At 40.5% G+C, this 17,912-nt stretch overlaps 1 protein-coding gene across 6 annotated transcripts in view; it reads left to right on the top strand.

Moving 5' to 3' along the window:
• Positions 1-17,912, top strand: part of LOC121891789 (interleukin-1 receptor accessory protein-like 1) — a 301,317-nt gene that overhangs the window by 128,352 nt on the left and 155,053 nt on the right. For all 6 annotated transcript variants that reach the window (XM_042404354.1, XM_042404349.1, XM_042404351.1 and 3 more), the window contains one exon: positions 11,682-11,961. In XM_042404354.1, the coding sequence (XP_042260288.1) occupies positions 11,682-11,961 (280 nt within the window). The remainder of the gene's footprint in view (positions 1-11,681; positions 11,962-17,912) is intronic.

The following is a 17,912-nucleotide window of genomic DNA, read 5'->3' as shown; positions in this document are numbered from 1 at the left end:
TGCTGCAAGAGTTAATATGAAGCACACTGCTAACAATGTCCAGCTTAATTATTTATTTGAAGTCATATTTTCATTACAATTGCCATTTGGATGAGAGAACTTCACTTGTTTTGAGTGCTGCAGCACTAAATAAAACTAATTGGAGTGTCTGGCATTTTTTATCTTTTGTCTTTTTTTTTTTTTTTTAAACAAAAAAATAATAGTTTGCCACTCAATGCCCCTCATATTCATTGAATTACTCCAATATGATGGATTTTCTGGGAAGCTTTGTAGTAGAAATGCTGCAATAATGTCAATGATTTGTGAACACAACTGTGGCTATTTTTTTTTTTTTTTTTAATTGCAGCTTTGATCAGTTTTATGATGCTCTGATCTGATGAATAACAACCCTGTCCCAACTTTTCATGGGAACATCAAGCAGGAAAGAAAGATTCATTTTAATTTCAATTAAAGCAATGGACGTCTCGACAGGACAGAGCCAAAAATACCTCCCCCCGGTGCAGATATATGAAAGAAACAAGCATCGGCATTTTCGGGAAACATCTCAGCCAGCTGTCTTCACTTCCCCATGTCACTGGCTGAACACTGTCACAGAGAATGAGTGCAGTGCATCATATTATCTAGTTTGTAATTGAATTGTAGCGGGAGGTAGGTTGGTAATCAGTGTACAGCAGGTAGTTTTCGTTCCAGTGTTTGACAGTAATGTCCTCTAATGGGAAGCTCTGGCTCTACTCTTGTTCCAGGCCACTAGGCTTCCCTGGATCCCTGGATGCCTGTGTGAGCGTGTTACTGGGATGTGTTTGTGTGACTGTGTGTGTGTGTGTGTGTACACATTCTTGTGCATCCTGAATGTCAGTACGCAGTCATGTTTTTTTGTGTCTGTAAATGTTCAGGTTCTGTGGGCTTGGCAGACATGGTTGTTCCTGCAGCTCCCCCTTGCTTTAACTGAATTTCTTTCAATATTCCAGATTTTTTTTTATATATATATTCGACCTTGAAGACATACAGTTTCTCTGAAGAACCTGAGTCACTGTCCACTTCTGCTGAATTATTGGCGATTGCCTCAAGTGATTTACAGCACAGACACCCTTACTTGTGTGGCTTTTGGAGACCTCACTGTCCTTGCTCATCTGCAGCTTGAATCATTTCTCTATCATAATTTTCTTCCTCTCTTTGAACTGTCGGCACAACCTCCCCTCACCCTCCCACTCCTCTGTACAAGAATTGAATAGCTTGGAGATAGAGGAAGGGTAAAACAGAGAGACAGTAGGGGAGAGAGAGAGAAAAGCACAAAGGCAAAAAAAAAAAAAAAAAAATAGAAAGAGATGATGCTCTGGTAGTTAACAGTGTGGGAAAAAATGAGAGACAAAAAATAAGGTCAGAGTTGACATATGAGACCTGACACCGGCGCCCATCAGGACGGTGCCTGTTGCTTGCTTTGTTACATATTCTTGCCATCTTATCATTTCACAGACAGCTGGCGCAGAGGCTGATGTGACAAGGCTCTCTATCCATCTGGGCGCGCTCTATTTTCACCAACGCTCATTTCGCGGGGGCACCGGAGCACAACGCCCAAATGGTGTGTCGGTGTCTGTAGTGGACCGGCGAGGGTCTGAGTCACCGGCTTAGCGCACCCACACCGCCATGATACAGCACAGAATAACAGGCTGACAGGGTTGCCAGCGGAGGCAGCGCGGATTGTGTGGCCCGTTCTTCGTGCGCGCGTGTGTTCTCGGTGTGTATTTTGTACCTGTGTGGGTGGGTGAGAGTGTGTGGGAAAAAAAAAAAAAAAAAAAAAGTCTTATCCACACTCTTGTCCTATGTGCGCAGTCATGTCTGCAATGCAGCACTCGGGTATTTTTTTTTTCAGGAGTCAGTATTGTTTATGTTGTGTGTCTCGACGCCTCCTAAGGCTGTTTGTTAGATGAGAGGATTACTGGCACCGTGGGGAACAGAAGGATGTTTTTCTGATTATATAGTGCTCTCTCTGGAGGAGACACCCCAGCCATAACAGGATCAGTTTTACATCTGCTCCTTGTCAAATGTTCCTCTGAAATCGGCACGAGCTGGTAGTAAACATATAGATATAAGTCAATTTTCATAGTTTGATTGCCCGGGATTATCAAAATGCTGTTTGGGAGACATAATCACCCCCTTTAAAGTCAGAGAAGTCATCACATATTCACACACTGAGATGATAAGACGTTTTGTCAGATTTGGACATGTGTGAGTGTTAACACAATGATGGGTTTTCCCTCACAAATTTGATATGAATGCTATTGTGCATAGAAGAGAAAACAGGCCTAATCACCTATATAGAGTTAAAGAGGCTGATTTACTGTATAGTGCTTTGAAGAGAGATTTGCTGCTCTTTCTATTCAGTGAGAGCTTCATATGCAGGTTAGGAGTGTATTTACAATATTGTATCCACATGATGCACTGAGTGAAAGAAAATTACAATGTGGCAACATGTCTACGCCACTTTTTTGCAGTTTAAAGTTATAGCTAATATAACAGGGATTCAGCCTATAACCATTTGATGAATGCTTGCACATTTTCTCTACTACACACTTGTTAGGCCTTCTCTCTCTCTCTCTCTTATATACATAAGATCTGGCTAGTTAGCATGAGCAGTGATAGTCACCATAGCTGAACAAAGACAAGAGTGCCACATTCAGAAACATTAAAATGTAAAAGATGTAACAGAACTTGACACACTGTTTGATTGACAGATGATGTCTGTCAAGTGTCAGAAATGGCACTGAGGTGGCCACTTATATACCAATATGCACCAATTTGCTGCTGAAATGCATTGCAGACACTGTCTTCATTAAGTGTCAGTGACTATTTAAGAAAAAAATATTGCTTAGCACACAGCTTTGCTTTATAAAGCTCAGTCTCTATAACTTGTGTTGCTTCTTACGACTGAAAAATAGAGCCACGTCCTCTTCTGTTGCATTGCAGTGATGCCAAAAGCAAGAAAGGGTGTTGTTTTTCTTTTTGGAATTTAGGTCAAAAAACCCACGAGATGCTGATAGCTAAGACAAGATCAGAAAGTCTTTATGGTATGATAAAGTCAAATTGATGAAAAACAAAAATACATCAAATGGACGATTGGTATCTAGTGTTGGTGCATGGTGTAGACATGTACTGCCTTCATAAGAAGCTTCTAGTCAAACTAGTCCTACCTACCTGTACTTGTGTGTGTGTGTGTGTTTACTTTCCCCAGTGCATCTTTCCTTATTCTCTTCCCTGCAAGTGTCCGCCCTGCAAAGTCAGCCTCGTCCCCTTTCCCATCAGCTACCTCTCCGTGCGCCCTGTCCCCATCAACATTTAACCCGTGATTGGAGACAGCAGGCACCACTCTCTCTGGAGGCCGTGTCCAATCAGGAGAGCCGAATCTGATACAGAAGAAGGAAGCCGGCAAGATTGCGGGCAATGTTTATTTTGCGATAGGGAAAAAAAAAAAAGTTCTTTTTTTTTCGTCTTTTTTTTTTCCAATCGCATATGAGTATTTGCATATAAATAACAGCCCAGTGGCTGTCAGGGAAGAGAGGGAGTTAGGGAGAGAGAGACAAACGGCAAATAAAGATGAAGTGTCATGAGAGTAAAGTGCAGGCGAGATGGCGGAGAGATAGAGCTGTTTTATCTGCTTGTGAGGAACAGTGAGGAGGATTGGAGGTAAATGTCACTGCAATCATGAAATAAGCAGGGCAGCTGTAGTCGACCCCCCACCACCCCATGCCACCCCCCTAAATATCAATCCTTTGATCTACATTAAATCTTAAAATCTTTTGTAATTTCTGAAAACAAAGGAATAGTGTAACTTTTTAAGAAATATACTTATTCTCTTTCTTTCCAAGGGTGTGATGAGAAGATCAATACTCTACCAATTTCATGTCTCTACATTACAGGAAAACTACTGTTATTACAACTTGGGTTTTATTTTTCTAGCTCGGGGCATTGATAATATCTGTTATGATGTCTGTGTTCTCACCAAAGTAATGGCAACATTGCTAAAAAACGGTCCTATGGGGCATTAAGCAGATAGGTCAGACATATAGGTTGAACGGACAGCCAGAGCTGTGAAAATAAAAACCAGAGTTTACCTATTATGTACAGAGGTGCTTAGCCTAGCTTAGCATGAGGACTGGAAGCAGGGGGAAACGGCTGGTTTTGCTCTGTCTGTAAAAAAAATGTGGTTAATTGCATGTTGGAGCTATTTTGTGATGGACATCCAGGCTAGCACTTTCCCCCTGCCTCTAGTATTTATGCTAAGCTAGGCTCCAGCTCCATACTCAACACACAAACATTAGATTGACATAGACTTCATATCTCACTCCTGAAGAAGAAAGTATTTCCCAAAATGTCAAACTATTCCTTTAACACTCCTCCTCATCTGCAGAGCCTCTTTGTATATTTACAGACTGGCGGTTGTAGATTCTCCTTTATGTCAGCATATGGCCCATAACTGTGGTCATTTTAGCATTCGCAGTTCCTTATTGTTGCAGTACCTTTACACCAGCGTTATATGGCCCTTAATTTGCTTCCTACAGTTTTGGAAAAAGATGATTTCTGTGCATGAACAAGGTATGAGTCTTGCTTATTGTTCCAAAGGGCTTATGGTGTGTGTGCGTGTGTGTGTGTATGTGGACATACTCTCACATGCAGAGGGCTGTGGCTGATTTCTTTATTGACTGATGACTCATTCTCTTTTTCAACCTGCTGGAGGTACTTCAATCATGCAGGTAATCTCCCCTTGCTCGCCGGCAGCCGAGAGGTTACCTTTCCCACACATCAGAGCTATTTTCCTCTTAATTGAGACCAACTCTGCTGCGACAGCGTTTTCACAAGGTGGAAAATGGCAGGTCAAGATTTCGAGACATCTCTCACCCCCCCCTCCCCTCCTCCCTCCCTTGGCAAAAGTGGCTGTGAAGTTGATAAGTTCCTTTAGGGACCCTGGAGCTAGGCCAGCTAAGACACTTCACTTCTTAAGGGCAAGTAAAGGTTGATGTCGCGTCACCTCATAGATTGTGTGTGTGCGTGTGTGTGTACGTGTAGATGTGTGCACACATGCTTGTGTGTTTATCCAATCAGCCTAGGCCTAATGTATGCACGCCTTTCTGATTGAATTACACTGGGGCTTTTATGGAGAAAAATGGTCGTGAACCATCTCCTTGAGTGCTTATGAGAGAACAGACACTTTGTGGGAGTCTCCGTGGTGACCTGACTCAATCTGCATACGATTACCCCTCAGCAGACCTGTAACCCAATTTATGAGCTGATCACCTCCTTTCCAGAAAGAGCACATGCCCGTTCTCATGTGACAGTAAAATGTAGCAGGAACACGATGACATAACATTTGTTTAGCTTTATTGTGGTGCCCTTTAAACCAGAGATGCATTATAGTTGTTTTTTCCATGCATGTTTACTAGCATCTTGGTCACATCTGTGTAACAACATTTCATCAATCAGTTGCAAAGGAGATTTTTTTAAAATTTAATACCCTTCCCTATATTTTTTATATATGAACAAGCCCCACTAAAAACATAGTTTCTATAGATATTATAATGCATATTACTGTAGATAAAAATGCCTCGAGGCTGATTCCCAGTGTGATCCTTTTAAGAGCGAGGGTCAAATTAAAACAAGAACTTGTGTTTCAGTAATAGGAAATGCTTTAAATAATGGTATATGTTTATGGTTTGCAAGTATAATTAGCTTTAAAACTCAAAGGACTGTCTTTGTAAAAGTCTTCTATGTTTTAACCTTGATGTTAATGCATACTACCATCTATATTTGCATTTAAACCTTGGGTGATGATACTTGCAAATATATTAATATGCGTGAATGGCATCAGACTGATGTTTTTTCCTCATATAAATCACATCTCTGGTTTGGATTTGGTCACAAGCATAAAACATGAGGATAAGAACCTTTTTTATAAATGAGGCCTGAGTCTTTTATACAGTTGGACAAATGATACAAACATGACAAACATAAAACCAAGGCAGGCCTGACAAATGGCCCTGCCTTTGTTTAATGGCGTGGTTAAATTGGGATACGGCTTAAAGACCCCATTTCAATGTGGTGTCGGTGAATGTGGCTCTATTAAATTCAGATTTCCATGTGGAGTGACGTGCAAACATTTGTTCTATAATCATTTGGCAAAAGATGACAGCTGACAGTTACCAGTTACCATTTTTTTCAGCTGACAAACAGACTTCTTGGGACCCTGGACGCATTCAGAGACAGAGACTGAGAAATCATCCCTTTTTATTCATGGGTCATGCGTAGCGCAACTGCAAACGCCGCTTATGCTTGATGGTCCCAGTCGCTGAAGAGCTGCCGGAGTTGTTATTATCACTCAGCAGATTGGCCAATTCCCACACCAATTGTGATCCAGCAGAATGGAAATCTGGTGAGCAGGGAAATGTTAATTGAGTTCAATTAGGCTTTGTACCATGTTTGTTTCCTGCCAACAGATTATGCAGATTCCCCACATTCACTTACTGAGATGAACGATAACCCTCTGTCAAAAGTCTAAAACGGGCAATTTGAGGATAGGTGGAAGATAACGGATATTGGTGCTGGCAGGCTCCTCGTGGCAATATTAGAGATAAATACAGAACACCCTTTGAAACAGTTGGGCTGGAGTTCACCCTTAAAGGGAAATTTAGGGTTTTTGATGCTTTTTTTTTTCTCTTTAACTTCCCAGTTAAACTGTTTTTTTGTTTTTTTTTTCAAATCCTTGTGCAGTAATTGAATGCCTTGGGGTGGTTTAAAAGTATCTTTTTGTTATGATCAGTAAAAGTGGACCCAAAACACACACACAGACAATGGAATTAAGTAATATAAAAAGGGCTTTATTGTAGGAGTAAAGGAGAATGAGGATGGCAGGCAAGGCAGGAGGTAGAGAGGCGATGGCAGGGCTGAGCTGAGCTGAATGGTGGTTAGCAGAGTTGAGCTATAAGCAGGACAGGCGGCTGAGAGAGTGAGCGTGGCTGGCTGAGGATAAGCTTGGGGGTTTATTAAACAAGCAGGGGAGACAGGCAGGCAGGGGGACCGGAAGGTAGTGATCCTGGAAGCACAAGGAAACACGGTAAGTACAGGTAATACAAAAAAGACGAGGAGTAACTCTGAATATGCTATTACAGAGCGGCCGAGCGCGAGAGACTACCAGCATAGTTGAAACAACAATCTGGAGATGAGTGGATGGAGAATCAGAGCAGATATACTGTTGAGTTGATGAGCTGAAGGAAGGCAGATGTGCAGGCTGGGCAGGTGAAGTGAATGAGCCGTAATCAGGAGGGAGCCGGAGAGTGCAAAGGAAGGAAGCCATGCCCACGCTACTCACACATACACACACATATATACACACACACACACACACACACACACACACACACACACACACACACACACACACACACACACACACACAGGGGAAAACAGAAGACACAGGGGGAAAAGGAAACACATGGAAACACAAGGGAAATAACTAGAGGCACGGCTGGGGCAATGACATTTTTATCTGACTTTATCTGTCATTTCACTGTTGAAAAGGCCCATTGTTACGTACATTTTCAAGAGTAATCAATCATTCACATTCTAATTTGTCTGTTTTATCAGATGCATGCTAATCTTAATATTACTTATTTAGTTCAAAGAATGTAATATCCACAATTATGTATTTGTCATTTTATGTTTCACTAAACCAGCTATGCAGCTGCATATGTACTTTTGCATGATTTTATCCACTGTACTGTAAAATTCCTGGTACTAACTAACATCAAAATAACTCTTTTCAAACAGTTTACTCTCCTTTTTCCAATTCTGTGAAACATATTTTTTCTTCTGTAAGAGGGAAAATGTTCAGCTGTAAAAAAAAAAAAAAAAAAAAATGAGTGGACTGAGTGTTTATCCATCCAATTTGACTGTTATCAGCCTATTGAATAGGTGTCATCATCACACATCTGCCCCAAATATATGGGCTAGTAGGGGCCTACTAAACCCGCAGTTCTGATGGGAAAGGCAATGACAGAGCCAGGTCGGCTGATGCTTGGCAGTGAAGCATTTACTGTTTTTTCTGGTACCAAATCCAGCCTGTGCAGCCAAACCTTATTCATTTTATACAGTTAGGTGAACCCAAGACGCTCAGTTACAATACCATTACACTGTTCTATGCATCTTAAAGAAAACTTTGCATACATCTACATAAGAAAACATACGCACCTGGTGGCGATCTGCACTCTACTGAGTGTACTCTTCTAGTTTAAATATGTGAAGGGTGGGTGTTCTGTAAACGTACTTAGTTACCACTCTTTGACAACTGTAGTTTCCATGTCTGTGCTGAGCTATGTTTACGCCACTGCATGTGTTCCACCAAGCAACACTAAACTGCTCCAGGATAATGAAATCATATGTTTTGAGTTTTTAAAGCATGTGTTTCATGTGTGTATATACCCAAAAGATTTGTATGAAAGATAAGCCGCTATTACTCCATGCACTTTTTTACCAAACCAATCTTGTTTTGTGTTTGAGCCGCTGCCTGCTTATATGGACCTTTTACACTCTCCTGCTGTTTTTATTAGTTCTGAGAGTAAAACACTTCAGAGTCTCAATTAGGACACATGATTAGAAGTGAAACCATCTTGGCTGTGGTTGTCTTACCTTAAGCCTTCAAGTTATTATCGTCCACAAACTAATTAGCAAGTTCTTGATAAGCAAGTGTAGACCCTTTGTTGCCATAGCAACAGTTAGACTCAATCACTATGAAAGGATTGTGCTGTTGGGTAAGTCGGAGAGCACACGCTGCCTTCTCCAGCGTTTGTTTTTACTTAATTTTCTTTTTTGTATTCACTTTTTGTACAATTCAGGTTGTTTTTTCATTGCATTGCTTCTGGAAAGTCCCACTTAATTGAGGAAATCAAAAAGAGTTTTAGAGGGTCGTGTCAAAGCATTGCATCTGAACGCTGTGCTCACAGTCTCATCAGATGGAGGCAGCGACTTATTGTTGCTGATTTAGGATCAAGTCGTATCAGGAAAGGTGACACAGATTTGGCACTGCTGCCAAGTTTGGCTGCAGGTAAAATGAGCTGTCAAATCTGCCTTGCAGGCAAATTTCAGGACTGATGGCACATTCAATACCTTTTGAAGAAATAATCACTCTTACATACTCTCAGGCTGTTGTTAAATAAATTTAATAATAAATTCCAGGACCAATTTTATGATTAAGTGCTGCATTTTACTTTATTTTCAAGCAGAGCGGGATTAACCTGTCAGGGGTCACTGGGGCAAAAATTTGCTGCTGGGCCCCCATTAACTCCCTGTTTCCCACTCGCTGTTCATTGTATACACTTTGTGTATGCTGGAATACTACCTGCCTCATGTATGTTGCCTGGTAATTTGATTCAATCACTTGAACACATCACTGTTCAAGTGATGTGCACTATGTTTCCCTATTTTCATCTTTTCTCCAGCATGTAAAGCAACCACCAGTGTTGTGACTGCTGCTCTCAGCATGACACTTACAGTACCACACAATACAATAACATAAATCAGCAAGGTTTAATCAATTTCCCACCAACATCCCTTCCCCAGTTACCCCCAGCAATTGCTACACGAGCCGCACCTCACTGATTGGCGGCCGAGTTGCTTCTTTGGTAAATAAAACATTTATAGAGGCTCAATTAGCGAAGCCTGTTGAGTCTGTGGCAGCTGTGCTCACCAGCTGTTTTTTAAAGGAAGAGTGATGCAGTGAGGTGAAGCAGCGAGGGAAAAAGAGGATGTCAGGAAGAGGAAGGGAAAAAAATGAATAAGGGAAGGTGAACCAGCCGGAAAGCTGTTTTTGATTCGGTGTGGATCCAGTTTGGTTTTCAAATATAAGACAAGTGTTTCTTACTGTCTCAAAAGATCAGGGAGGGTTTTGATAAAAGTTTGTCTATATTGAAAATGTCTAAAGCATCTGCAAGCTCAGTAGCTTTTATCTCATTCATAAGATATGCAGTGACAATATGCAGTGTTAATATAGATACCTTAAAGAAAGAATAATCTCTGCAAAGAAAGTGAATGTAAGAAAATGCTTATATTTTGCTGTATATTTGCAAAATATTGATGAGCTGATACACTTGTACCCTGTATCACAAAGCAAGTTCAAGTTTGTTGAAAAAAACAACAATTCGTAGCTTGCATAGTTGTCATGAAATTGTAGATGTTCAAATTTCCATTATTTCTGAGCACTCACCCATGTTGGCTTAAAAACTATAGTTAAAAGTTCATTCTTGACTTTGCCGTTGGTCAAGAATGGACTTTGTACCACAGAGTTCATCTTAGTCAGACTGGTTGCCTGGCTTCACTGAGCCTAACATTGGTGATCATGGATAAGTGATGTCGTGAAGCTGGTATCAGGCTTGGTTAACCCTAATCCAGTTAAAACTGTACCAACTTTGTGATACTGGAAAAGACAGAGACAGACACAGTAGTTAGCTAACTCACTAATCTTGCTTTGTGATGCTGTCCACAGCTCACCTGAAAGTTATTTTCTTCCCATTTCTTGGTGAACACCGTTATTAAAATACACCCAAATTTGTTGCTTCCGTAATACACAGAGTATTACTTACTGTACCTCTGTCCTTTTACATAACTCACCGTGTGTGAAAATCTCAATCAGTAACTCAGGAGTTGGTATTTGTGTGAAAATTCGGTAAGGATTAAGTGTCAATTTAATATTCGTTGTTGCTCATGAATCTTATACACCCAAAGATAGAAACTAAGTCTAAGAAGAATCTAAACCACCCCTTTGCCTGCTGTGCTTGAATAATACAGTTATTATTTAATCTTTTTAACTTCTTTGACTGACAGTTGGTGGGCTTTATTAAATGTCATAACAGGAAGACCCCTATTGCTCAGCTTTGGCATGTCTAGAGGCACAATATGAGACAAGCTATACTTTTTTTCCATTAATATGGCTGAAAACAGCATTTGACACCTGAGGATAGTCTGATAGCTTCAAGAAATGAATGCAGACTTACAGCAGCTTCTAATTTTCCCGGGTCAAATGTAGATGAGTGCCATCACTGCCATTTAAATGGATATTGATGGTGGCTTATATACAGTTTATTGCATGTAGAATCAATTTATGTATGAGATGGTGACACATGAGTCAAATATAAATACAGTAATGTTTGTCAGTGACGGCAGGGGCAGACAAGAAACAATGATTGAGTGCAACAATTGAAATGTTGAGAGTTCAGTTAAACATTCAAAAGGATATTGTGGTAATGAAACACTTCACCAACATATTTACACATTTAGAAGATACCGGCTTGCTCTCTGGCTTTTTAAAATGTACTGTGAATTCATTTATGCGCACCTAAGGAGCAATATATTAAAGCAGTAAATATGTGGAAAAAAACCTTTATTTGGTTTGTGGAGAGATCAGTGCTACATGGATGAAAAGAGCATCTTGATTGATTATGATACAAGGATTGCTGGCAAAGCACATTAACAGACAGACTGATGCCAGCACTGAAAGTGGTCTTGTCCTGGTTGCCACATACCCTTTTCGTGTTTACAGATCTCCTCTGCTGGGCTTGATGATGATGTAAATTGGCTCAAAAAATATTCCTTCTCAAGTCAGCCCTGTTTAATTCTGTTTTTCTCTGTTTTTTCTCTTTCAGTGGAAGGCTGCACAGATTGGTCAGTGGACTACCTGAAATACAAGGTGCTTTTGGGGGAACCTGTACGGATTAAGTGTGCTTTATTCTATGGATATATCCGGGCCAACTACACCCATGCGCAAAGCGCAGGACTTAGCCTTATGTGGTACAAAAGCGCAGGACACGGGGACTTCGAGGAGCCCATCAGTTTTGACGGCACAAGGATGAGCAAGGAGGAGGATGCCATATGGTTTCGACCAGCAGAGTTGGACGATGTGGGGTATTATTCCTGCGTATTAAGGTAAGTTCCTCCAATTTTTGTATGCCAGCATTATCTGGAAACATATAGCGCTCCACATTGCCATCAAATGTAAATTGTTGCTTTTAGTTTGTGTTTTTTGTGTTCAACTGCAGCAAATATTCAACTATAGATGAGAAACTCCTCTGCCATTTTGGACTTGTTTTGTCAGCAGTGTGTTAGTAAAATAGTGGGAGTAAATAATATTTTCTGGAACCCTGTTGGTATGAGTAAAGCTGTGCTCAAGTCCTCCCCTGTTGATTTCTAATGAAATCTCTCATCTTCAGGCAGAAGAGTACTGGTCCTTGGTCCACAGAGCATCATCTAACAATATGAGGCCCCTTTGCTTCGCTTTATATGCTAAATTATTTTTTTATTCTCCTCTGGGGGACAGTAAGCCATTAGGTGCAATTGGTAAATCCATAATTCTACGGCCCTTCTTTCTAAAAACTTGAGAGCGAGCAGTACGATGAAACAGGACGGACAGTAATTCAGCACAGGAAGATTGAGGAAAGGGAAAAGGCAGCTAAGATAAAAAAGGGGGGAAAGGCAGGAGACTTGTACTATCTTCCTTTTCCATTTGCCTGATGGTCGAGACAATTGTTTGATTTATGAGTTCTATAATGCGGTGAAAGTCCTGGCTTCCTTGCTCATATTGACAGAAGTTTTCATTAACGGGGAGGTTGTCTGTGGCTAGTCAGAGAGAAAAGGCAAAGATTGACAACAATTTCTTTTTTCGCAGGACAAGAGGAACTTTGAAACTTATCTTCCTGAGAGATAGTGAGAGTGTAATCTTCTTAGAATTCAGAAAAATCCACTGAGACATTTGTAGCTCATCTTAAACACAAACAATTTATGACATTTGTTACATTGGCAAAAAACGGGTGAATAATGTGCTCTTCAGCAATTGCATTCAGCACAGGTTTCCTTGTGTTTCACAAGCTCAATTCTAGGAGGTTTTGGGTTTTGGCCATTACTATTCAACACCATTAGCACTCTCCCCTTTGCTGTGGCGACCGCCGTGAATAGAAACGGGCAGCACCAATCCAACAATTCTCTATTCAGTGACGTTGGCAGCATTTTCTGGAGGTAGACAATCAGTCAGCTCAGGAGTTATTGTGTAATCATGCAGAAAGTAGAGCTGTGAGATTTGATTTGGACGAGTAGTGTTGCTTTGTCGCCAGTCTCCACCATTCAGAACCAAATTAAGGGGCAACTCTTATTTGCCCATCATGGAGAGAAATAACAATACTGTAGTTTTGAATGCAGAGCACTTTTCCATGCACAGGCTTTTTTTCTGAAGGCATTTCTTTGGATGATTGTTGACTATAGTTGCTTTCTGCAGGTTTGAACCGTGTTTTATATTGTAGAATCTGGGCACAGATTTTCACTTTCTAATGTTTATCTTCCACCTCTTAATATTTTCCACTCAAATGGAATATTTACAACTCTGACCTTTTTAATCATGTCAGGATTGATGCTACAATCAGTGACTGATTGTCAGTGTTAATCAAAGCATCCATTGCAGCTGTGTTGTTTTTTTTTTTTTAGATCTACACAGTGTCACAGGAAAAAAGACACATGACACACTGATTATATACAACTCTGTAAAACCATGTTATGATGTGAATATTCTTAGAAATCCATGATCCGATTGCATGTGGACCAATTTTTAACCGTGTTTGCTGAATGTAAGGCCACAATTTAGACTACTGAGTAATCTGTCCATTTTTAAAAAAGTATTGGACTAATCATTTTGTGTCTAAAATGTCAGGACAAATTTAAATCCAACATTCACTGTCCTCTGAGATTTGCTTTGGTCCCCACCAACTCCTCAGTGGGTGGAAGCGCAGAGTCAGGAGATGATTTTCGGTGGGTTTGTCACTATGAGTGATACCTTCCATATTACACATTGTAATTAAACTTATTGTTAATTATAAGATATTGATTAGAGAGTAAAAATCATCCTGTAATACCAAAAATGAACATATTACCTTGGATTTCCTTTAAAGGACCAGTGTGTAGGGTTTAGTGGCATCTAGTAGTGTAGGAGAACGGTGGCCACGAAACTCACGAAAAACGCAAAAGGCCCTCTCTAGAGCCAGTGTTTGGTTTGTCCGTTCTGGGCTACTGTAGAAACATGGCAGTACAACATGGAGGAGGACTGGCTCTCTCTGTAGATATAAAGGGCTCATTCTAAGGTAATGAAAACACAACGATTCTTATTTTCAGGTGGTTATACACTAATGAAAACATACTTATGAGTATTATATTCTATTTCTGTCAAGTCCATTCTGCTAGATGCCACTACATTCTACACACTGCACCTTTAAGTTAAATCCACTGGCTGCATGAACTGACCACCCAGAAATGCAAAAAATTAAAGGCAAAAAACATCAATTTGTCACAAAGTGTTTACTGTCAGTTTTGCAACAGTTGAAGAAATAAACTGAATATTGTGCAGAGTCCCAAATGCTTGATTATATAGTAATAACTTATTAACCTTGTAGGTAAAGGGCGTTTTCTCTTGACTGGCTCATTAGTCAGTTCCATACAGTAACATAGGGCGGCCTTAAACAGGGGGAAGGGCTTGCTTAAAAGGCTTGGGAGGATTAGGTTATTGGATAGTGTGTGTGTGTGTGTGTGTGTGTGTGTGTGTGTGTGTGTGTCACATGTTTAGTTTAATGCAGCGTTCTGAAGTGCATAGCAATGCATCAGAATCGACCACATGGGACCATCAAATTAGAATGATTTATAGTCCTGTATTAGCATATACTGTGAGTTCTGTTGAGTGGAGCCACAATAATAAGGCCAGTGCTCAGTCCATATGACTGATAGAGCAGTGGATTCTGGGAAGCAGACTTCTGATTACTTTCTCATATATGAACTTAATCTAGACATGGTAGAATATTTCTCAAAATGCCTCTGAATTACACATACTGTATGTCAAATGATGTGCTGCCTCCATGAGATAAAAGAGAGCCACTCCCAAGTACTTTTGCAGAAATAACACTTGAACTATTGCCTTTTAAGACTGAGCTATTAACCTTAAAATGGCTACAGCGTGACGTTTGGAAGCCACATTTGGTTTTGTCACATTCTCCTCATTTTTCACTCGAGTGTTGACAACGTGTTAAATATTGCAGGAATGGATTCATCCAATTTTACAACCATAGCAACCACATAGCAGCACGTCGAGCTGTTATGTTGACGCGACTCATTTCAATTCCCAGTCAGCGCAGCCAAATCAGAGGATTGCTCTCCTCTTTTGTCTCAGCAGCATGGGTCCTATAGATGATCAGTGCTTGCATATGTTAACATATCACATTTGGAATAGGCTCTTGGCAGTGTTTTTTCTTGAGGATCCTCACCCTTTTGAAACATGAAGGAACCTGGGGAATTAGAGAGCTCTGCAGTGGAACGAATGAATCACAGCACAACAATAAATCATCTCTCACTGGATACATTTCATACTTGAGCACGTTATAACAATTCAATCCCAGTTACTATGGGCTCTCGTGACATTATTGTCTCAAAAGCAAGTATTGACTAGTGTATCCAAGAATGTCACACATGTGTTGGGGATGTTCTTGTCCTCAGACAACATCTAGAAATGATCTTTTCAGTCTTGTGTGATAGGATTTCTCATCATTTAGCATTTCCTCTTTCTAATTTGGGAATCAATGTGGTGTAGTGAGGATTCAAGCAAGTCATTAGTTCAAGATTAATGTTTATCAACCCTCAGTGGAATAATATCATGATTATATGAACATCCTGGCCTCTAAATCATATTTACCTGAGGTCATCTAAAAATACGTTATTTAAGTTTGTGTTTTACATGTGAAACAGGTGACATTTCGAATCTATCACACACAGATAACAGTGAAACACAGTCAGTTTGCCATATCATGATATATATCTATTGGTTAAATATTCATATTGATATCATTTCAATCTTATCACCCAGGCATCATGAGGATTGTGGTTCAGGCCCCTGTGTTGTTCTAACTTATCACTGCCAGGGTTACAAGTAAAAAACAAGAGAAATGTCACATAAGTGGAACATTAGCAGACACATTTATCAATGTGCATTTCCCCTGTGAACGAAAGCCTCCTGAAGTATAATAGAAATATGCTTTTTGAGCAGCTTGGACACCATGTGGCTTAATACGTGATGACAGAGACACATCTGCACTGCGAAAAAACAAACATCTTAACAAGTTTTGCAGTTAGCATAGTTTGGAGTCTGAAAGGTGTTTGTTCATGAAACAGCTGGGAGGAGTGTACCAACAAGGCACAGATAAACATAATTATTTCCAATTCAAATCATCTATTTTCAAGTACTCTTCTTAATCAAGACGCATGTTCTTAATACTGCTTGAGTGATCTTCATGTTTGCGCCTTGCAAGATTCTCTCACAGCACTAGCAGAAGGTTCAAAAGAATAAATATGACATTATGATACTTGTATGGATATTTTTGCAGTGTATAATAGTTCGCATACGTGTTCTCTGTTTGCCATCATTCCATTTGTTACATCATGCCCTCTGACTTTACATTTCTGGTCTTCCTACCTCTCTCAACATACACACACCCATACACCGGTGTACCCACACTCGTCACATCTTGTGTATTTGCTCAGCTGCACTTAAGGGTGTCAGAGGGCATCGTCATACGCCACCTCACACACACACAAACAGACACACAACATGTCCGCTCCCCTGAGACTAGCTGCTACTGACAGGAACTTAATGTGCCTCGAATCTGTATGTGAAAGCAGGCCAATGTCAGCACACACACACACACACTCAACATTCTGACCATGTATGCCTGTCTCTTTTACTCTCTTGCATACTCTGTCATACACACACACACACACGCACACGCACACACACACACGCTGATCTACAGGCATTGTGGACATATGATAAGGGAACGCTCATGCCAAATACAGTACAGTGTACGAGTGGAGAGCAGATGAGCAGTGCCGCGTGTCAGATCGAGGTCAGCTCTCAGCTGTTTCAGTTGTTATACCCTGAGGAGCTCTGTCATATGCAGAGTGAAAACATCTGCAGTGGCAGAGTGTGTCACTTACTGTAGAGTGGCGGAAAATGCACACACATACACACACACAGGCCATCCGGGTAGTAGTATAGCGCTAACTCCTCAGCACTGCTGCAAGTGTCTCTATAAGCCTATTAGCATTACAAAGTTGCTAATTCCTGCTATTTTATACTGTGCTGACAGCAGAGACAGCTGAGTAAAAGCTGGTATGGCGAACATCATGACAGGAGAAGGGAAGAACATGGAGTAGATAGTACGAATTGGTTCACCAGTGATCTAAAAGTGTGTGACTTGGATTTGAATCTAGAAGAGTAGGATGAGTGTACTTGACTGATGGGGCAGACACACATTATGATTATTGAGCTGATTATGGTTGGATTTGAAGACAGAGCAGAGTAATCTGGGCTGAGTCCATTCCAGTCTGAGCCAGCTGGGGTTGAAAGTCTGAGATAAAATCATGCAGTGTTCAATTGTCTTATTAAGATTCTCATTATGTTTACGACCGGCATCAGGACCATCATCATCATCATGTGTGTGAGCTGAAAAAATAATCATTTCAAAATCTGACCAGAAATGGTGACCAGCAGTAAAATAGTGCAGTGTGCTGCAAGTCAGAAGGTATTATTTTATAATCCAGTTTATCCAGGTTTCAGTGCAGAGCCGAAGGTCACCTGATGTTCAACTTACTTTTATAAAGTTCAGTCACCCCCAGCTCTCTGCAGATTTTGAAGTCCAAGCATTTTGCCTGTGTTTCTTTGCCTTTTCTTTGCAAATTGTGGCATGAATTAGCCAGTCAAACTGAGTTGGATGCTTTGTGCATTGAAACAATCACACAGAAGACAAAAAAGGATGTTGGGGGATTGCCTAGCAAAGTGACACTAGTCATAGTGT

The sequence above is a fragment of the Thunnus maccoyii genome, chromosome 24 (assembly GCF_910596095.1).
Source record: "Thunnus maccoyii chromosome 24, fThuMac1.1, whole genome shotgun sequence".
Taxonomy (NCBI): Eukaryota; Metazoa; Chordata; class Actinopteri; order Scombriformes; family Scombridae; genus Thunnus; species Thunnus maccoyii.
The sequence above is the reverse complement of the archived record's forward strand: the minus strand, read 5'-3'. Positions and strand labels throughout refer to the sequence as shown.